The following is a 23,191-nucleotide window of genomic DNA, read 5'->3' on the forward strand; positions in this document are numbered from 1 at the left end:
AACGTAGAGTGAAACCTATGGGGGCAGTCAAGGGTGTTAACATGAAGATTGGCGGTGTGACATTCTTGTTCAACTTTGTTGTTTTGGACATGACCGAGGATGCACAAACCTACCCTTTACTTCTTGGTCAACCATGGTTGCGGTCAATGAAGGCCATTCAAGATTGGTCCATGGATGAAGTTCGGTTGCCCTTAGGATCCACATCCTTGGAAATAGATATGGTCACAGGAAAAGCACAGCACTGACCCATCGAACTAGGTGAAGAGGATTTTGAAGAGCAAGCTGGAATGGAAGAGGAGCATTGGCCCATTGCAGATGAACAAGATGGAGGAGAGGAAGCACAAATGGTGGAGGGTTTTGAAAGCTTGACCTACTTGTTGGATCATGCTGACCAAGATGAGGATGAAGCTGTCATCTTAGATTGGATGGGCGCCTTGGGCTCCTTATCTGTTAACATGGTGGAACTCAATTCTCCAGATCATGGTGGTGACCAGCCTCCAAGTGAGAGGGACCAGCAAGCAGCAAGCCCTACTACATCTTTGACCCCTGATCTAGGTGAGCTCGCCTATCACACGATGCCCTTTGGTCTCTGCAACAATCCTCACATGTACCAGCGGATGGTTCGTGCAACTACAGGGGAGGTTGATGCTGTCAGAGCTGATGAGCAGGAAGGTCAAAGGTTGACACACGACATGGGAAGCACCAACCATGAGGGAGGCCACTTCACAATCACTACAGCAGAGGAGACTCATGATACTAATAGTTACAATGGAGATCACTGACAGTGAGACAGATGACCTGGAGAGTACTAGTTGGGTGGATGATTATTCAGATCAGCCTGATCGAGAAGCTGAGCCTGCCAACACCATGACTAATGTTGATCCGAGACAAATGGTGTGGCCACTCCCTCCTCCAAGGACACACAACGCTTTCAGGCATGATGATGATGAAAATAGCCGGAGCCCAGAGCAAGGAGAGCACCTATGGGGAGTAGTTCACATACGCACTGGAGTCAAAGCTTTCTCGAGTACCCAGCAGGCACACCTTGCACCCGAAGAAGAAGATGTTAGGGACCTTACCTTGCTTGACCTGTACCTTTCTAAAGCCGAACTCAATATGATAGAAGATGTTCTAGGAACCACGTATGAGGTGGAAGGCTTACCATATCGTGGGATGCTCAAGCAGGCACAAAAGGGTAAAAAGAAGTCCTCTACTAATGCCTCTTCTACATCTCAACCAGTCCTGGAGACCACATCAGCATCATTCCCTCCATCCTGCTTGAGGGAAGTAAGCGGGGACTTCTCTCTCGAAGACAATCCCGCACATGTAGGGTTGGGGGAAGGAGCAACCAGCCACGCCACATCCACAAGATGGAGACAGTGGCATGCTCTGTACTCCTTCATGGATGGGTACAGTGGGTACAACCAAGTTCGGGTCCGAGAACAAGATTAGTTGAAGACCACCTTTATCACCCAATGGGGAACGTATGCCTACAGGATGATGCCTTTTGGTCTCTGCAATGCCCCGGCAACATTTCAGCGGCTCGTCAACAAACTCTTCCAAGAGAATATTGGAAGGTTTCTTGAGGTATTCTTGAACGATTTTTCGGCTTTCAATGGTAAGAACGCCTCTCACCTAGACCCTGTTGTGCAAACTGATCACATCAATAAGTTGAGATGGGTTTTTGATAAGTGCAGAGAAGCCCGTTTGTGCTTGAATCTTGACAAATGCTTTTTCCTAGCATTGAGAGGGGTTCTCTTAGGTCACATGGTGTCGGCCGAAGGTATGACCACCGACCCAGCTAAGGTGGAGGTGATTCTGACCTTGCCCATTCCTCGCACACCTCGCGAGGTCAAGTCCTTTTTAGGACATGTGGGTTATTATCGCAGATTCATCCGGTTCTATGCCGACATAGCAGTAGCACTGATAGAACTCCTCCGCCAGGAACAATCCTTTCTATGGTCCACACTGCAGCAATTGGCATTCGATAATCTCAAGGACCATTTAGTGAAGGCACCCATCCTACGGCAACCGCAATGGGATATCATTTTTCATGTCCATGTCGATGCAAGTGGGGCGGCCATTGGTGCAATATTAGCTCAACCGGATGCAGAGCACAAACTGGACCTGCCTGTTTACTTTGCCAGTAGACAACTCAACTGTGCAGAATGCAACTATAGTACCACGGAGAGTGAGGGCCTAGGCATGGTTTATGCCATGACAAAGTATCGGCACTACCTCTTGGGCAGTAAGTTTATTATCATCATCACTGATCATCAAGCTCTCAAGTAGTTGCTGAACAAACCCACACTTGGGGGTAGACTAAGCAGGTGGATACTTCTTTTTTAAGAATTTGACTTTAACATTGTCGTGAGGGCACGACGTTTGCACCAACCTGCAGACCATTTGTCACGGATCTCTTCAGGTGAAGCACCAACAGGGGTGGAGGATGAATTGCCAGATGCGGGCCTCTTCGGAGTGACAGTGACAAAGGATGATTGTTTGTTTGCAATGGACTCCATTCCACCGTGGTATGCCAACATTGTACAGTTGTTTTCCACAGGTGAGTTTCCTAAACGGCTAACCCCAGCCCAAAAGAGAAAACATATCATTCAAGCTGCTAGACAGTTGTATAAGCTAGGTAAAGATCATATCCTTCGGCGGTGCGTGCTCCCTCATGAAACACAGGCCATTCTTGATGAGGCTCACTCAGGCATGGGGGGTGGTCATATGGCCCCGAAGGCCACTGCTCGGAAGATAATGCGCGCAGGATTGTGGTGGCTGAAGTTGTTCCAAGACTGCTATGCTCATGTGCGCAGTTGTGACTCATGTCAACGAGCTGGTCCCAAGCCTCTACCCGACGTGAGTACCTTCCCCTAAAGCCATTCAGCCATGTGCCCCCTTTCTATAGATGGGGTTTGGACTTTGTTGGACCCATCTCTCCTGCCACTCGAAGAGGGAACAAGTATGCCTTAATTGCCATAGACTATGGCACCAAATGGGTTGAGGCCAAGGCTGCAAAGGCATGCACTGATCAAGTGGTAGCTACTTTTCTTTATGATCAAATCATCTCAAGGTTTGGCTATCTTGTGGAATTGATGAGCAATCGAGGCACCCACTTCCTAAATGATGTCATTGCTAACATCACCACCCAAATGCAAATAATTCACAAGACATCTAGTTCATATTACCCTCGCGCTAATGGCTTGGCTGAGAGCTCCAATAAGACCATGTGTCTTATCATAACCCGGTTGTGTCTTAATTCTCTGGGGGATTGGGATATTTTGCTCCTTGTAGCTCTTTTTGCTTACAGGACCGCATATAAGGCTAGCACTGGATATTCCCCATTTCAATTGGTTTATGGCCTAGAGGCGGTTATGCCTGGTGAATTTCATATGAAGACTACTAGGGTTATTGCTGAGATGGATGACAACTTGGAGGCTTGCACCCTTGAACGGTTGTGGGATCTTGAAGCCTTAGAAGAGCACCGACGAGAGGCCGTCCTTGCACAGGAAGTTTGGCAGGATAGACAACGGGCATGGCATGACAGGAACCTCAGTCATCGTGAGTTTAAAGTGGGTGATTTGGTTCTCTTGTATTCCAGCAAGTTTTTGAAGCATAAACCTAAATTTGTTAGTGGGTGGACTGGACCAACCTAAATTTGTTAGTGGGTGGACTGGACCTTACTTCATCTCCAAACTTCTGCCTAGTGGCGGTGTGTATTTGGCCACTTTGACCGGTATGGTGCTACCAACCCCAGTGAACGGTTCTAGGAACGGTTCTAGGGTGAAGAAATATCAGCCTTTGTAAACTCTTCTGGAGGAGTTTGTATATACCTTTTTCAAAAAAGAAAACAAAATCAAGTTTGGTTGTTCATTTTGGCTTTCTGCAGGTTTCACGCTGTCCTATCTCACTAAATTTTTTTCAGGCATTTCTTCCCTTCATGGAATGTCATGGGGTGTCGGAGGGTTCCCTTTCAAGCTTCACAAGAGGTCTGTAGCAGGTGAAGGCATGTTTTACTTACTTCATGCTTACAAGACTTGGGTCATAGGTCATACCATGACTCAATCACTTGGAACAAGGATACATGATTTGGGACAAGGACTCAATCCCTTGGGACAAGGTTACAAGAATTGGAACAGGCATCACTTGGAACATGACGCAAGTCAACCACAGACTTGTGCAATGTCTCACATCTACACTCAAAGAGACACGGGCGTAGTAGTATCAACACTTCCTCACTTATCTCACTTTCTCTCTCTAGACACACTCTCTAGAGACCTTTTTCTTACTTTCTCTCTCTAGACACACTCTCTCTCTCAACGCACACTCTCTAGAGAACTTTTTCTCACTTCCTCTATCTTGACGCATTGTCTCTCTAGACACACTTTTGTCTAGAGAAATTTCCCAATTTTCTCTCTCTAAACACCTTCTCTCTCTAGATACACACTCTCTCTAGAGCTCTTTTTCTCACTTTTTCTAACTAGACACACTGTCTCTCTAGAAGCGATTTATTTAAAGCTATTTTCTCACTTTCTCTCACTAAGTACACTCTCTCTAGACTCACCCTCTCTCCACAAGCCAACCTAGTGCATAGGCCCCTTCTCTCTTCTGGTGAACAACCCTCTTCTCTCTCTTAGTGCACAAACAGAATAGCCACCTTCTCTCTCGTGGTGAACAACCCTCTTCTCTCTCCTAGTGCACAAACAGAATAGCCACCTTCTCTCTCCTAGTGAACAACCCTCTTCTCTCTCCTGGTGCACAACCCCTTCTCTCTCCTAATGCACAACCACCTTCTCTCTCTTGTGCACAAACACCTTCTCTCTCGTGAATAACCCTCTTCTCTCTCTTGGAGAACAACCTCCTTCTCTCTCCTAGTGCTCAACCACCTTCTCTCTCCTGTGTACAAACACCTTCTTTCTCCTGGTGAACAACCCTCTTCTCTCTCCTAGAGAACAACCCCCTAGTGCACAAACACCTTCTCTCTCCTGGTGAATAACCCTCTTCTCTCTCCGGGAGAACAGCCTCCTTCTCTCTCCTAATGCACAACCACCTTCTCTCTCTCATGTGCACAAACACCTTCTCTCTCCTGGTGAACAACCCTCTTCTCTCTCCTGGAGAACAACCCCCTTATGCACCAACACCTTCTCTCTCTTGGTGAATAACCCTCCTCTCTCTCCTGGAGAATAACCACCTTCTCTCTCTTGTGCACAAACACCTTCTCTCTCCTGGTGAATAACCCTCTTCTCTCTCCTGGAGAACAACCTCCTCTCTCCTAGTGCACAACCACCTTTTCTCTCCTGTGCACAAACACCTTCTCTCTCCAGGTGAATAACCCTCTTCTCTCTCCTAGAGAACAACCCCCTGGTGCACAAAAACTTTCTCTCTCCTGGTGAATAACCCTCTTCTCTCTCCTGGAGAACAACCCCTTCTCTCTCCTAGTGCACAACCACCTTCTCTCTCCTGTGCACAAACACCTTCTCTCTCCTGGTGAATAACCCTCTTCTCTCTCCTGGAGAACAACCTCCTTCTCTCTCCTAGTGCACAACCACCTTCTCTCTCCTATGCACAAACACCTTCTCTCTCCTGGTGGTACAAAGGACCTTCTTTCTCTTGCCTTGCAAAAGAACCTTCTCTCTCCTAGTGGTACAAATGACCTCTATCCTGCTAGAGAAGGACCTTCTCTCTCCCACTTGTAGAAACACCTTCTCTCTCCTGGTGGTACAAAGGACCTTCTCTCTCCTGCCTTGTAAAAGAACCTTCTCTCTCCTGGTGGTACAAAGGACCTTCTCTCTCCTGCTACAAAAGGACCTCTCTCCTACCTGTAGAAATACCTTCTCTCTTCTGGTGGTACAAAGGACCTTCTCTCTCCTGCCTTGCAAACGAACCTTCTCTCTCCTGGTGGAACAAAGGACCTTCTCTCTCCTGTTGGAGAAGGACCTTCTCTCTCCTACCTGTAGAAACACCTTCTCTCTCCTGGTAATACAAAGGACCTTCTCTCTCCTGCCTTGCAAAAGAACCTTCTCTCTCCTGGTGGTACAAAGGACCTTCTCTCTCCTACCCTGCAAAAGAACCTTCTCTCTCTTGGTGGTACAAAGGACCCTTTCCTGTTGTAGGACCTTCTCTCTCCTACCTGTACAAACACCTTCTCTCTCTTGGTGGTACAAATGACCTTCTCTCTCCTATTGCAGAAGGACCTTCTCTCTCCTACCTGTAGAACACCTTCTCTCACCTGGTGGTACAAAGGACCTTCTCTCTCCTACCTTGCAAAAGGACCTTCTCTCACCTGGTGGTGGTGCAGAAGGACCTTCTCTCTCCTGTGGTACAAAAGGCCATTCTCTCTCCTGGTGCAATAGGACCTCCTCTCTCTCTGTGGTGCAAACAACCTTCTCTCTCTCCCGTGATTCAAAACAACGTTCTCTCTCTTGGGTGGTGAAGTGAACAAGGAGGCTTAGTGTCCTATAGCTTCGGTGGTGAAGGGAACAAGGAGGCTTGGTGTCCTCTAGCTTCGATGGTGAAGGGACAAGGAGGCTCGGAGGGGAGATGAGGGGTATGGGGATTCATTCAGCATTGTACGGGGATTGAGAGTGAGAAGGAGAGAGGCTAGAGCTACGAGCTCGCCTATTGCATTGTTATGGTGTATTGCTATTGTTGCATTGTTGTGGATGAGTGATCTCTGATCTCTGTTCAGAGAGGCTAGTGTATGAGGATCTCTTCCTTCTATCATACGCACTTGTTCGCGTTGTGTTCTTGTCTACCGCTTTCTCCGTTATCTGTTATTAGCGTTGTTCCTTCTTATCTCCTTTCTAGGTTTGTTCTTTCTGTTCTAGTACTCTGCAGTACTCAGCACTCCATAGCATCTTCGACTAGTGTTGTGTCATAGGTTCACGCATCATGCAGTGTAGTGCAACTAAGGTAGAGTTGTGTCAGAGGTCTACGTATCACCCACTTCACGCTCCTCACATCAGTGGCCTTAGGCCTCCGGTAACACCTCCGGAAGTGAGCGGACCTCCCCCTCAGACAAGTGGACATATGGAAAAAAGGGGAGCTACTCCACTCCTTGAAACGTCGTCAAACGGAAAGAGCCCAAGAAGAGTCACACCTCTCATAAGAGACCTGAGTCCCTAAATGAGAGATCCAAGCCACCCAAGCCCTAGGTCATTAACAAGGGAGAAATGCTCAAAAGACTAGCAATCACCTTTTAAATAAACCTCGTCTATCTGCAATCCCACAAACAACGTTGTATGGACGCCTCAACAAAAGGAAACTAGGGCAAGTAGGGGATGTCCCAAGCATGAACCTCCATAGGTTCATCGCAATCCCTCCATGAATAGAAAGCCAAAATAGAAGAGTAATTTTTCTCTTCCTCAGGGATTTTCATAGTCTTCTCGAAAAGGATTTCTACCAAGTCTATAGAATCTGAAACTTCTCCCAATGAGGAGCTCTATTGGACTTCCATCTCCTAAGGTTGAGCTGAAACCTCTGGCATTACTAACCATCTAGCAAAAGATCAAAGGCTTTTCTTGCAATCCCATTGCAAATACTTTATGTAAACACCTCCATAGAGCCAAATCCTCCATGAACACAAGGGAATGAGATTAGGGTTAGGGTCTACATAGGAATCTGAAGTCAAGAAACATTGTTCCACATGACCCAAAACCCTAATAGGCTCAAACACAACGTCCACAAGGATATCCTCATCCCTAGACCTGTATAACCTACCTCCAGAGTGGGCATAAAAAACCAAGGCATCTCTTTCTGAGCCTCATCTAAGTCCTATAACCTAAAGTAGGATACCTAACCTCCTAAAAGCCCCCATCCAAGTAGATCGATAGTGAGGCTTCATATGTTAAAATGCAATCCAAGGGTAGGGTTTGCATCAATCTTCTCAATTCGTCTTTCACTTCCTCTGAGGTGACTTTCTAACTGCAACTTACGATCATCCGAAAGGTTTTTCAAATACCTCCAAGCACCCATCCATAAAGTGGGTCCTCTCTCCCACCTTGACCACTACACATACCGAGAAGTACCAAGACGTCTACCATGAACATCAAGTATGCTGTCAATTTACATGGTAGGCTACCCAACGATGTCTTCCAGAGGGGAGGACTCCCTGAATATTATTCCTAAATCTTCCCCAAGCTTTTAGGATGGTAGCCATAAGAGGAGATGAAGGAATCCTCAGATGCATTGATGAAAAATTCCACTTGGTACTATCTATCCAATCCCCACATGTGGGAGGAGAGAAAAATTGTATGCAATGAATGAAGAAATATTTCTTTTTTTTAAAAATAAAAGATTACTTCATTAAGTACGAATGAAAGCCGCAAGAGCAAGCTCAAATGCGGGAGTACATCATGACATGCATGAAAGAAAAAACAGCTCATAAAGAGCTAGCAAAAATCCAAGGTGGAGACTGAAAATGCCACCTCAACCCTGAAATAGTCTCAGAGAAGAACGGAGATCCTCTCCAAAATATGAAAAAGTTCTCTCTCCTTGCCGTAGCTGCTCTCAAGGATCCCTGCATGCTCGCCAGATGGCCATCAGTGTGTGTATAGTATCAGTCCATATACTGGCCATAGACTGGGACGGGTGGACCTGTGAACCCCCCATCGCCTCCCTACATCTAGCCCTCCAAATATGCCAAGCTGCAACGCTAGCCAGAATCTCCCAAGATGTGTCTACCAAGGCATCAGCAGCTCTGAAAGGAACATCCTAGAGAGAGCATGACTCCACAGAGTGTTGTTGTGTAATGAAGGATGAGTCTGAAACCTGTCTCTCGAAAAACACTTGAGGTCCAATAAGAGATAACCATGCCAGCCCTCCAAATATGCCAAGCTGCAATGCTAGCCACAATCTCCCAAGATGTGTCTACCAAGGCATGATCAGCTTTAAAAGCAGTGAAAGGAACATCCTGGAGAGAGCATGACTCCACAGAGTGTTGTCGTATAATGAAGGATGAGTGTGAGTCCTGTACCTCGAAAAAACACCTGAGGTCCAATAAGAGATAACCATGCCACTGATCCCCAAGTCATGAAGAAGGGTGCTCTATGAAATATCCAAAGAATCCTGGCAACACCCTTCCAAATCGTCCTCGCCTGTCTGCACTCCCAAAGGCAATGCTGAACTGACTTGACTACTGCGTGGCATCGAGGACAAGTAGGGTCAGCTCCCAACCTAGATCTCCACAGGTTCACTGCAATCCCTCCATGAATAGAAATCCAAAAGAAGAGAGTGATCTTTCTATTTCTGAGGTATTTCCAGAGCCTCCTCCAAAAGTTTTTCTGCATCTCTGCAGAAATATGAAAACTATCCCAATGAGGAGCTCTGAAGGGCCTCCAACCTAAAATGCTAAGCTGAAATCTCCTAGCATTTCTAACTGTGTAACGAAAGAAGGGGATGCTCTTCTCTCAGTGTCCTTCATCAATCCATTCCCACTCCCCTGGGTCCCACTGCAAGAACCTGATAGGAGAACCACCATATAACCAGAGTCTTCAAGACTCAAGTGCCAGGAGAACGGGATCAAGATCAGGATACCACTGTGAATCCGTGCCCCACTTCATGTACCTTGCAATCCTAACGAGTTGGAAGGCAACCTCCAAAAGAATATCATATGAGGATCTGAGAAGTCTGCCTCTTGACTAAACATCAAAGACAAGGGTCTCCGCATGTGCATTCGTAAGGCAATGACATGTAAAGGACACCCGTCCCTGAAAAGGCTCCCAACCAAGTGGACTTTGTAAGTCATCTATATCTATCCACTCTGCTGGTATGGCTGCCTGTATCTGCTGCATCCTGACTGCACTCCCTCCGAGGTGGCCAACTGATAAGAGTCTCTGATCTTCTGGAAGCTGTCTAAAAGCCTTCCAGGCACCTATAGTGGACGCAAGTCCCCTCTCCCATCTAGACCACAACAAATAATGTGACATGCCCAGTGATCTGCCATGCTCATCCAATATGGATTCATTCCACATAACTGGCTGCCTGTCTATTTCTTCGTGAAAGGAGGGTATAACTCTCCAAAGAGTGTCTCTAAAGTCATCCCAAGCTTTCAGAATGGAAGCCATGAAAGGGGAAGAGGGAGACCTAAGATGGGCTGAAGTAAAAATCCATCTAGAGCTGTCCATCGAATCTCCCCCATGAGAAGGAGTACAAGACTGAATGCTGCATAGGAAAAAGTCCTTCCAAGGCTCCTGTCGAGGCATCAAACCTCTCACTACAAATTTGCAGAGCAAGGCCATACACTACAAATTTGCAGAGCAAGGCCATACACTGCAAATTCAGATCAATAATATTGAGACCTTCCCCAGTGGGGAGAAGGAGGGTCTCCCAAGCCACCCTAGCTATAACATCTGAGGTGCCATCTAACCGACTCCAAAGAAAGTTCCTGACCGGTCTCATGAGCTGAGATATGCAACCTCTAGATCTGCACCAAAAAGAGCAAACGAACCAGGCGGTAGCCAATAGTACCTGGTTCACAACCACTACTCTTGATGCAAGATCAAGTCTGACGGAACTCCAAAAAACGATTTTCCTCCTGATGCTCTCTAACATGGGAGCAAACTGCTGTGCTGGAGAGATGCCCACCTCAACCTGGCATCCTAAGTACCTGATGGAAGCACCCCTTTGAATCCAAGTGAATCCTATGTCAATTCCCCAGTCTGGAGTGTCCTCATCACTAATCCAAAATTGTTTCAATTAATATGGGCCCCTGCTGCAGTGCAAAACAAATCCAAGGCTGTTCTGAAAGAGGTAAGTGTATGTGGTGTGGCATCCAAAAAAATAGATGTATCATTTGTCAACTCACTATCCGAAAGCTCATCCTCTTGCCTCAACAGAAGACTCAGCCCTATAATATCAGCTTGAGCTCTAAGGTAGTAGCTCATAGCTTCAACCACAAATAAAAAGAGAAAGGGGGCTAAAGGGCATCCCTGACGGACCGATCTAATAATCTGAAATCTGTCTCCCCTGACTCCACCAATCACAACCTGGCTATGGGCTGATCTGAAGAGAGCTGACACCCCTCTGATCCATGCATCTATGAATCCAAAGCGAGAGAGGGTACCCTCTAGAAAACCCTAGTCTACTCTATCATAAGCTTTCTCAAAGTCCAGGAGTAGAATGGCAAGCCTATAGCCATTATGTATGGCTCATTCAGAAGCCTCCCATAATGAGAAAATATTATCGAAGATGCTCCTGCCACCATGCACAAAACCTATCTGCGTATCATGTATAAGATCTGGAAGAAAGGGCTGCAGACATAGGCTGATTGCTTTTGCTAGGATTTTGTACAAAGTGGCCAACAAAGTGATCGGTCTCCACTGCGACACTAAATTCCTACAACCCCTTTTAGAGATAAGATGAATGAGACCCTCAATAAGTGAGTCTGGCATCTCACCCGAGTCGCAGACGCCCTACAAGGCTGAGGTGATGTGATCCCCAATCTGATCCCAAAATGAAATAAAGAAAGAGGGTGTAAGGCCATCTAAACCAGGACACTTGCCCTTGTGAAGGACAAAGAGAGCAGTCCCGAACTCTATGTTGGTGAATGGTGCATCAAGTGAGACTCTCATATCTCCAATCACCAACATAGGTAAATGCTGGCAAATAATACCACCTTGAGCATCATCTTTGGCTTGAGTGTCAGGATCTATTATAAGAAGGGAGGCATAGAAATCTGTAGCTACTTGCAAGACGGTATCTGGATGTGTTTGTAAAACTCCATCTGAGTCAACAAGCTGTGCAACGCTCTCCCAACTAAGTCTGGGTTTAAGAGTAGAGAAGAACTGCTTGTTGACCCTACCTCCCGTGTGGGTCCAAAATGACTCCCTGGCATGAAAGGCATACTCTACTTTCTGATCCAACAATGACTGCTACTGAGCCCTTGCTGCACCAAGGCACTCCTGAACCTAAGCATCTGTAGGCCTCTTCTACTCTGCTCTCTAAGGAGCAGCCAACTGTTGGCGGATACCTATCTCTCGTCTGAGAATCTCATCTCTCCTGAACCGAGCAATTGAGTGATAAAAGTCGCTAATATCTGAGAGGGCTACTGCTATATCTGACGGGGAAAGCAGCCCATCGGCACCCAGAGATCCGAGATCTATTGACCCTCCCAGTATCCAAAGCAAGATGCCCCCAAATGGCGCCTCTGGCTGTGGGAGGGTAGACCCTTGAGGGAGGTCCAGTGGGATCCGAGAGAGTGGTTCTGGCCCTCCAGGGGCGGCCTTGCCGAGCAATTGGACAAGGTGCCCTTCTTTTCCTACACCACACGGATTGGCAGGAGGCTTCAGATGGACTCTTTGAGGTGGACCCCCTCGAGGGAGCGGCATTGGGTGACCCAGAGAGTGCCCTGAGATGTCTGTTCCAGGTTTTGGATGCGGTTATGATCTAGTTTGCGGTCGAGGAAGATATCCTACTTCTTCTGGCTGGCCACCAACCGTGGTTGGAGCAGATGTGAGTGGAGTGCCATTGATGCTGTGCAGGTTTCCTAGAGATGATCCCACACTGCCTTTGGAGCTGTCGTAGAGCAGCGAGGATCTGGATGGGATCCCTCAGGATCATGACCCGTATGGAGAGTTTTCAGAGGAACTACACCTAGGGGATGGTGGCCTGGTTGACTGAGGGAGGACACGCGTTCCAGATTGATGAGATCTCCCCAGCCTACCGGATACAAGGTCAGAGCATTCAGAGGATAGCACTCCATGAGGCAGTCCCTCCTGATAGCCTAGCTCTGCCTTCTCCTCCGGAGGACAGCGTTTGGGAGGTGGTAGCCAGTATCACTGCATGGAACATTTGGGTGGCTCGCTGCAGTCTCGTGAGATGGGTAAGCATACAGTTCCACCCTCGGCTACCATGGTCACCATCTGGTAGGATATCATCTACACTCTATGCTTCACGTGGGAGTGTGGGACTCTAGGCTCTAGAGCGACTATCGAGAGGCGTGCTCCATTTTGCAAGGCTTGGCCTGCGCGAGTTTTCTACATCTTTGCTCCATGAGGGATTCGCTGGTTGTATAGTCCCCCCACTTAGCTATTAGCCCCAGTACCCAGAGATTCCCTAGGCAGTGAGCTAGGTTTCTCTTGAACAAGCCGGTTCTTTTCTTTTAGCCTTTTCCAGTTTTTTTCCATACTCATCAGCACCTTCGGGCTTGTTGTTTTGTATGAAGTCTTTCAAGCATTAATAGAAGCTTCCTTTCTTTGAAAAAAAAAAGAAAAAAAGAAAAAGAAAAAGGAAGAGAGAAGTCTCTTGGAAGAGGCTTGAGGAGACAACATCTATAGTAGCATGTGGGCGAAGGGTGGAAGGCTTGTTGAACAAGGGAGAAGAGGGCTCCTTTTCTAGATACTTTGTCACCTTCGTTCACCCAAGTTAAAATTACTGCATGTAGATTCCTTTTCATTTTCACCATCCATGTCCTTTTTGGCTACTCTTGACATCTGATCCATCATAAGATTCTCGGGATTCTTTTGAAATAAGAAAAGTCAATAGTCCTCTCATATGGAGCCCATAGAGACCCTCCGTTTTTCATATGTCAACATCCTCCATATTCCACATAAGAATTCTAGAAGGATTCCTCCACATGTCTTCCACGCCTTGGCATGTGGTCTCTCTTATATTATTGAGCACACATGGACATGCTCATTCTTTCTATTTTCTAAAATTCCAAAATCCTCCACATGCCTTCCGCAATCCTTCACATGCCTTCCACGCTCTCGGCATGTTGTCTCTCTTACATTACATGAGACCCACTTCCTCATGTGACTCATTCTTCCTATTTTCTAGAATTCCACAATATCAAATTCACAAATAACTCTCATCCCATACTCAAGGATTTATAATTCATACACATGGTGTCTACAATGATCTATTCGCTCATCCTCATCAATCCCTTACACATGGTGTCTATAATGATCTATTCGCTCATCCTCATCAATCCCTTACAATATCATAGAAAATGCAAATAAAGTGATTGCCACAAAGCTGCCACTTGATAACTTCTGTCACAATCTTATTTTACAAACATAGAATAGATGTCATTACAAAATATAGTTTTTTGTCATGACGGTGGAGTGTCGAAGGTGCAATTGATCATGGATGACACATCAGAGGAGATACTTCTAGAACTGTAGTAGTCGGAGGGCAGCAAGACGAGGCTTAGGTCTAACTGGGCAATACCTATGCTACAGATAGATTTGTCACACCTAGCCTAGGCTTGCCAATGTTTGAAGAGCTACCTTGTCCCTTGCCCCTAAGTTCCTCCAGACATTTAACAAGATGATAGTGGGTGTAAGGAACCCCCCGGGTCCAAGTCAAGTGACACAACCTCCCTACTCACAAATCCCATGGGTTGTCACATTAGAGGGGGTTTGGACTAGGGTAGAGGGCAAGAAAGTCAACAAGTGAGCTATAAAGAATCACAAAAGATGGCATATTAGAGATAATGCATCAAGATGGGAATGAGAGATGTGTGAGACGCGACCTTCACCCCGCCCGCTGCTGCCCCCGCCCCTCGCGCTGCCTAGGCTCTGCCCTGCCACTCCCACCCTTCTCTCCCCGCGCCCTCCCCTCGCACCTTGGTCGCCGCCCTGCTCGCCTTGCTGCAAGCCCCGTCCTGAGCGCTCCCGCCTGCTGACTGGCTGCCCCTCCTGCTCGGGATCTGCCGTGAGCCTCTCCTGGATGGCGCTTCCCCAGCCGTTGCCTGCTTGTTGGTGGCTTCCTTCCTGTGGCAGTGTTGTCTTCCAGGCTGGTCTTTTGCACCCTTCTCCCTCTCCGTGGAGTAGAAAGCGTTTGGGTTGGGGGTGTTCGAGCATTTGGAGGTGTCGAGCCACTTTTGGCATGGGGCCTTGCACTTCTTTGGAGGGGAGTATCTTCGGCTTCAGCCGTCTCCCTTGCCCTAGCGGTCCTCCACCTTTGCACCTTCACAGCAGCAGTAGGTTCATCTTTCAGGAAGCATCTCTCCCTTCCCTGTGGCATTTCTATGGCGGGAGGAGGTTTGCCCTGCACTCTCTTGTTCTTCCGGAGTTGGAGTTCTCCTCGCAGCTTTGCCCTGGCGACATTGGCCATGGCCATCCCCCAGCCGTCCAGTTCGTGCCTCCCCGTGGTGGTGGTTGTGCTGCCCTCGTCCCAACAGCATCTCCTGGCCGCGAGTGGTGCACTGGAGCTGGAAAGACCTGGCCCTTGGACAACAACCCAGAGGGGTCGCGTCGGCTGGTGGCCTCCTTGCTTGGGTCTCCAAGCTTCTCAAGACTCAGAGTTTTTCTCAAAGATTCTTTACCCATAGGGCGGCGGCTCTTGACTCTATCCTCAGGGATCCCTTCTCCTGGGGCTCTACTTCTTCTTGTCGTACCAGGAGGCTCCCCAAGTGGGTTGAGGCCTGCAGATGCGTGGAGCGGGCTACTGGAGTGCGGACTCGCCCCCCGTCAGGTGGTGGTTGCTCATGCAGGCGGGTCTCTTCCTATTGGCACCCTCGGGCGGGCTCAATGGACGGGAGCTCAGCGGAGGAGGGATCCATACATGCTTGGATCACGAGTATCTCCAGGATTCACTTCATCAGGGATCCGTAGCTTTTTTGGTTTTGCGGTTTACTGGTTCTCAGAAGACCCATACTAGGGCTTCTTGTTTTGACAGCATTATGCAACAGTTTGATGCTTAGCCCTGAGAGGCTTGTAGTTTCGTGGGAATTATCCCTCTGCTCCAGCATTGCTGTTGAGTCTCTTGTAATCCTTGTTTCGAAAGTAATATAATTAGCCCTTCTTTTTGCAAAAAAAAAAAAGCATCAAGATGGGACCATAGCTGGAGGCCTCTTGATAGAGAGTTCGAAGCTGCCTTGCCTTGAGTGTCCCGTTTTCTTGGAAAGGGTGGGAGTCCTTAGATCTTCCACAAAGATGGTGCCATAGGCCAGTCAAGTTCCTTCGGCACAAGTACAAATAGCTGTAGAGTAACTTCCATGAGAGTTCTAGCATCTAGGGCCATGGAACTACATTGAGGTACCAAAAGAGTAGCATCTCATCCTACAGATTGTGGTTCTTATTTTGCATCCGTTGAAGGAGGGCATCATCAAAGCAGCTGATAGCTTTCATTCTATGGCTTCAACTTTGTGGCCACAGGAGAGGAGCAGTGGATCCGAGTTCTCTTTGACCTTACGTTGATTGTCGAGATAATGGAGATGCTAGAGGAGTGGGTAGGACAGATAGGTCGAGGACTGTGGCTCATAAATCCCCTACACTGCACATCCACAACCGCGTATGTCTCTGGGAAAAGCAATCCTCGTATGTCCAAGCGCCAAAGGACTAGCTTGTAATACTATGGGCGGCCTTTGGAGAGTCAAAAACCATCTGAAAGAAGCCTCATCCTAATGGATGGATATCCAAAAGTGGGGGGTCAGGTCTAAGGGTAAAGTAGAAAGCATCTAGTCCCTAGCCTGTGACCTAGAAGGGTGGGACCCATGGACAACTGCAAAGATGGTGGTTTAGCTCTCAACCTCCACAACTTCTGAAAAGATGATTGTTCTCGGTGGCCGGTAAAAGCGGTCTAGAATTGCCTAAATAGGGATCCATTTGACAATCAGAAAATGGAGGGCCGACTCAAACACAAAAAAGATCTGTCCATCATTTTGCAGGGGCAGGGAGAGGGGGGAGAAGAAGGGAAGAGACCTAAGGGAAAACTAAGGGAGAACCTATGGGAGAACTAAGGGAGAGCCTATGGGGAAACTAAGGGAGAACCTATGGGGATGGGAAGAGTAGAGGCAGATAGAGGAGGAGATGGGCTGAGGGGGGGAAGAAGGGGCTGAAAGCTGCACAAGCTGTGGAGATGTCTTGGAATTGATCCTTGCTGCTGTTTAAGTCGAAATTGGAGCTGTTAAAGACATCTGTGGTTTGAGATCTTTGTGTGAACCAAGTCTTGGAGCTGTAAATGGCCTCAGATTGGAGCAGCCATCCCCGAACAGAAGTGCAGTAATATTGATGGATTGAACTGCAGATTCTCTGGCCAAAAAACTCAAAAAAATGGAGCCGATTCAAAGCACAAAGTGAAGGAGGAAAATCGTGATTTGGGATAGCAGGTCTTGGAGCAAATTTGAGTATGAATTCGATGGTGCCAGACTTGGAGTGAAGCTTGCAAACCAGTCCATAAACAGGAGGAGCTGAAGCTTGATTGGCACCTGGTATTAAGCGAAATGAAGCTGAATGGCAGCTGGTACTGGCCTACTTGAGAGGCTGATTAAAAGCGCACTTTTCAGAGCATGCTTGGCATCAGATGTGATGCGATTTGAGCAGCTGTATTCTCCAAAACGTCATAGGGAGCTGAAATGATGCGATTTGGAAAAGACAATGTTCACCACTTGAAAGCTGGAAGTCTGGGAGAGGGCTAGGGGGCTGAGAGGCTAAGGGAGGGCTAGGAGGAAGGAGCTAGAGGATAGGGAGAGAGGGGAGCTCCATGAAGGGGGCCATTTTTATTCTAAACCATGCTGAAAGTATCGAGGATGGAATTCTCCAACAATCATCTCTCCTCATACATAGATTTGGTTTGCCTCTATCAAGATTGTATCTCACACTGCCCTAGAAGACATGGTTTCCTACCGTAAAATCCAGTGACGCATTAATCTGATACGTGGAACTAGCTTCCAAGTCGGCAGTCAAATTTGTCTGCTAGGAAATCAACGGAATCATCACCAACTTCCCCATCTCATTATTTATTTCTCCCATTTATTGGCTAACTGTATAAAACAAGCATGCAAGGATAAAAAACATGTTATACCATGTGTAACTGTTGGTGTCTGAAACCTCCAGTCAGGGTTTGGACTTTGTAGAGATCAAGAATCACCTTATTTTAAGCAGTTCTGCAATTCTTTGCCTGCTCTGTCGCCCTCTTTCATTAGCCTATACATATAGGTTTAATTAATAATCTTAAAGTAAGATAATATATCGTGGCAGAAGATCCTTCCAAGCAGTAGATATTTCAGGATGATACTTTTAGTTCACCTGAATAAATTTAAGTGCAACTTCTTCAGACATAATTTCTTGTGGGTCAGCTGTAACAGTCTGCTTATTAAATTTCTCTGATACAGTAACCTGCCAAGTCAGAAGTCAAGGATTTTCAAAACCACAAAAATGAACTAAACTGTAAAATAAAGAAAATACAGTTGCTCTTGCACAATTCATTTTCTACAATTCCTGGCTAATTTTACTCACTCTCAAGTGATTTTCCCTTCCCAACTAACATAACATGCCAGAAAATCAAACAAATAATCATTGGAAAATTTGCAAGTTGCAATGTGGATCTGTTGAGACTTGTGAAATCGCAGCAGCTATACCATTATGCTGCTTTGTCACTTAAAAGTTCAACAAGAGCCAGTGGCGACAAGGTGGTTGAAAAGGTTGTTCCCTCCACATTCCTGTTATTTAGAAAAAAGGAAAGAACAGTACGTTCTGAATATGATTTCGTTTGACATTTAGAGATCCAAGGCCACCAGTGCTACACCAAGCTGGCACTTGGCTACCTAAACGAGTATATTTCTTGTCCAGGACATTCCCTTGATGACAAGATCAATCAACACTATTCAAAGAGAGACCCAATATGAGTTTGAGCTTGTCTGGAAACTCTTACTTGCTTTCAATGAAGCTCACTTGGTCTCTGCAGCATCTTTTTCTTGTTCTTACATTCCAGTTTTTAAAAGCTCTTGCAGTCACCACTCGAAAATGATACTTCCCCTCTCCAGAACAGAAATCAACTTATGGGCTTATTTCGCGTTACAGCTAAAGGTGTGAAGATTGAGCATGCGTTCCTTCAAATCTTTCCCTCGTCATTGGAGGATGCCACGGATGTATGGTACAGTCAATTTCCTCCGGACCACTTCCAGACGTGGACAGACCTAAGGGAGGAATTCTTACGTACTTTCAAGTTGGAAAAATTCAAACACATGATTGTCCAAGAGTTATCCACTGACACCATGAAGCCTGGAGAAAGCATCTCTGAGATGTACACAAGGATGAGGGTCTTGGCGGCAAAGATGTCTGTGCCACCTAATGATGCTGTCATGAAGGGATGGTTTTTGAAAGCATTACCCCCTACCATTGCTATAAGGTTGGTTGATAAACTCCTTGAACATGCCTCACTTCAAGATTTCCTAAAAGAAGCTGTCAAGATGGAACGGTCACAGCTAAGCTTTGCCTCATCAACGACTACGACCACCCAACTCCCAAGAGAGGAGGGATCATCCGCATGGCAGCAACTCAAGAAGGAGTTAGAAGAAATCAAAGAAGGCCTGAAAGATAGAATAAAGGTGGATGGCCAATCGTCCTTTGAGGCCCAAATTCGAAGTGGCCTTTGGTGCACAGAGTGCAAGGGTTCTAACCATGGTTACTGGGAGTGCCCCTCCAAGCGAAAGGTACCTACTTCTACCTCATTTTGTACAGTTTGTGAGATCCATGGACATGATGCCTCTGAGTGTAGGTACCTCAAAGGATTAAGGAAGCTTCTTCCAGAGTATACCTCGGGGGAACCTCTAGTTGCTGCAGTCAACAGAACGGTACCCATAACTTCTGGCCCAGCAGAAGTATCTCCTGCTCCCCCTCTTGCACGAGCATCTGAGCCACCTCCTCCTCCTGTCATGCTGCCTCCATTGCTTCCGACTCCCCCTTTGTTCCAAGCTCCTGGCCCCAATTCAATTGGATCCTCAGCCATACTATGCACCGTACCAACCACCTATGTCAGGAGGTGGCTATGGACCCTCTTATGAATGCGGTCGAAGGGATGGTTTCCGAGGTGGACGTGGAAGTGCAGGCAGAGGTACAAACTTTAGAAGACCCATCATGTGTTACAGATGTGGCGAGTATGGCCACTACCAAGATGATTGTACACAGCCGTTCGGAGGACCCTCTTGTACACAGTGCAACACAAACGACCACTACACCAGAGATTGTCCCAATGGAAGAGTGAAACCCGCATCCCAAGTGAATATGGTTGATGTAGTAGTGGCGGGGGAGGGCAACAGTCCCCATTTGATTGGCGCAATGTTGGGTGTTGTGACACAGTCACATACAAAAGGTGACAAATGTAAGGGTGACTCAGAGTCAGCACCAGAGACCTTAGCACCAATGAGTTCGACAAGTGTTCCCCCACCGAGGTCATTCTCCCCCTCCAAGGTACACAGTTCGCCCAGGAATAGACCACCCATGCTGGCTTCTGATAGTGATTCAGAAACAAACTCGAAGGGCACATAGCCATTAAGGTCAACCACTAACTCTGGAAGTGCCTCGTCCTCGGGTGATCACTCTATGCCTTTGAGGTATCAGAAGGTGGTAAAGGGTGTCACGAGAGATCTTCAAACAAGTTCTGAAGATGAAGGTAGCACACCTCAGTTTCCATCCCGCAAGTCCAGAACTGTGAGGTTTGCAACAGAAGTGACAACCCTCGAACAGCACCGGGATAATGAGGCACGAGTAGGTCCTCCCACTTTGTCCCCAACAGCACTCAACAGAGAAGGGACTATGGGGACAAGACCTAGTCCTACCCAGGAAAAAGGGAAAGGAGTGATGGAAGAGAAACCACTGGAGACAATGACTCACAGTTCAGACCTACATCCACATCCTCGTGTAAGCTTCGACCCTCGGCCAGAGGCTAGGAGGATGAGGTTGCAGAAGGCTAATGCTAGTGTCCACCACTACTCCCTGTTTGAAGATCTTATGAGTTTCAAACCCAACCTCACTCTACGACAACTTTGTCTATCGTCCCCCCAAATCAAGCATCAGACTATTACCTTTCTTAATCGCCTCCCAAGAGGTCGACACAAGGGATCTACTCTGAGTGAGCCAACACCAGAGACATTACCGGCTCAGCATGGGTCTACACCGGACCACTTCTCTGCCTACGCTGCCCTCACTTGTGAACAAAGTCCCAAGCTCACCGTGGAGATCCATGGAGTGGAGCTGAAGGACGTCTTCCTTGATGGTGGGGCGGCTGTGAACATTATGCCGAAAGGTACACTCCAAAAACTAGGGTTGAAGTTAACAAGTGATGTTCACTTTCAGGTACGCATGGCTAATCAACGCAGAGTAAAATCAATGGGTGCAGTCAAAGGTGTTCACATGAAGATTGGTGGAGTAACTTTTCTCTCCAATTTTGTTGTCCTTGATATGACCGAAAATGAACAAACTTACCCTCTACTTCTTGGTAGGCCATGGTTGCGGTCTTCAAAGGCCATTTAGGATTGGTCAACTGATGAAGTTCGATTGCCCCTGGGATCCACATCCCTCGAAATAGATATGGTCACAGTGCAAGCAAGGCACATACCAATAGAACTAGGAGAGGAGGATTTTGAAGAACAAGCCGGAGCCGAAGAGGAGCATTGGGCCTGTGGGGATTGGCCCAGGGGTAGTGACCAAGATATCAATGAGGAGACAACCCTAGATGGATTTGAAAGTTTGACCTACTTGTTGGATCGGGCTGATCAAGAAGACGAGGAAGCTGCCATTTTGGATTGGATGGGAGCCCTGGGCTCCTTAGCCGTCAACGTGGTGGAACTATGCCAACAAGAAGAACCACAGGGTCTGGCTGAACTAGTTTACAAAAAGGATGCCCTTTGGACTTTGCAATAGTCCACACATGTATAAGAGAATGGTCACTAGGGGTGCTACAGTGGACACCACTGATCAAACTGAGGACAATGATGGTACTGTAGTAAACATTGAGGATCGTCCAGTGGCCGACATGGAGGACATTGGTCAAAATGATGCTGACAATACTATAGGATACAATGAAGGATCTACTGTAGATGAGGCTAGTACTGCACAACCCACCAATGGTACTCCAGAGTACAATCATGGTAATAGGTGCACAACCATGGTACTACGGTGTACAACCATGGTACTGCTGAGTGCAATGATGGTCATACAGAAGACAGTAACACTAATGAAGACGAGACATAGACATTGTTGAACTTGAGGAGAATCACCACCAACAGCTTGAGGTCTTGGGGGGACCTAGGGTGCATACTGGATACAGAGGTGAGGACATGGCCGATCTCACTTTGCTTGACCTTTTCTTATCAGAAGCCAACCACCCCTCAATTCAAGACCTTCCGGAAACCACTTATGAGGTGGAAGGCTTACCTTACCGAGGCATGCTGAAACAGTCACCGAGGCATCGAAGGCATACAACATCTGGAACACCTACTGATTCTACATCTCAGTCAATGCCTGAGAACCCCCCAGTTACTTACCCCCCATCTTGGTTGAGAGAAGTGGAGCGGGACTTTCCCCTTGAAGATACTCCAGCACATACAGGACTGAGAATGGGTGAACCAAGTACCTCAACATCCCAATGCATTGCCCCTGTTGATGAGGCACGGAACTGGCGGTATCTCAACATTGGAAGAGAGGACCAACCCAAGCATTTGAAGTTAGCCACTTGGGTTTGAGAACATGACTATCTTCTAGCTGCAGTCACCGACCTTTTTAAAGAATTTGTGGATGTCTTTGCTTGGTCCTACAAGGATCTGAAGGGGGTGCCAGCTGATTTCATGGAGCATCGCGTCGACTTATATCTGGATGCAGACCCTGTGATTAAAGGTCCATACCGCATGAATCCCAACTACGGCAAGGCAGTCCAAACAGATATACAAAAAATGGAGCAAGTAGGATTGATCTACCCAGTGGATTACTCCGATTGGGTCAGCGGAATTGTCATTGTACCCAAAAGAGAGACCGGCAAAATTAGAATATGTGTTGACTATCGGAGTTTGAATGCTGCAACACGACATGATAGGTTCCCCCTTCCCTTCACAGATAGAGTGTTGGAGACGGTGGTAGGACATGCTTTATACTCATTCATGGATGGATATAGCGGATACAACCAAGTCCGAGTGAAAGAATAGGATCAACCCAAGACTACCTTTGTCACTCACTGGGGAACATACGCCTACCGAATGATGCCCTTTGGACTATGTAATGCCCCGGCAACCTTTCAACGACTTATAACCAAACTCTTTCAAGAAAATATCGGCAAGTTTCTTGAGGTATTTCTAGATGACTTCTCTGTTTTTAATGGTAAATCGGCCTCCCATCTTGATCCGGCCATACAAAATGATCATCTACATAAGTTGAGATGGGTCTTTGATAAGTGTAGAGAAGTGCGCTTGTGTTTGAACCCTGACAAATGTTTCTTTCTCGCCCTCCGAGGTGTTCTCCTTGGTCATATT

The 23,191-nt window shown here is 47.1% G+C and overlaps 1 protein-coding gene across 1 annotated transcript in view; it reads right to left on the reverse strand.

The window, feature by feature from the left end:
- Positions 1 to 23,191, reverse strand: part of LOC147893316 (uncharacterized) — a 183,972-nt gene that overhangs the window by 120,562 nt on the left and 40,219 nt on the right. Inside the window, exons 6-7 of the mRNA XM_087385707.1 lie at positions 17,976 to 18,065; positions 17,818 to 17,873 (exon numbers count right to left, since the gene is read on the reverse strand). Of these exons, the coding sequence (XP_087241833.1) occupies positions 17,818 to 17,873; positions 17,976 to 18,065 (146 nt within the window). The remainder of the gene's footprint in view (positions 1 to 17,817; positions 17,874 to 17,975; positions 18,066 to 23,191) is intronic.

Source organism: Dipteris shenzhenensis, chromosome 15 (genome assembly GCF_047967505.1).
Source record: "Dipteris shenzhenensis isolate YYH24624 ecotype China chromosome 15, Dip_SZ_1.0, whole genome shotgun sequence".
NCBI lineage: Eukaryota > Viridiplantae > Streptophyta > Polypodiopsida > Gleicheniales > Dipteridaceae > Dipteris > Dipteris shenzhenensis.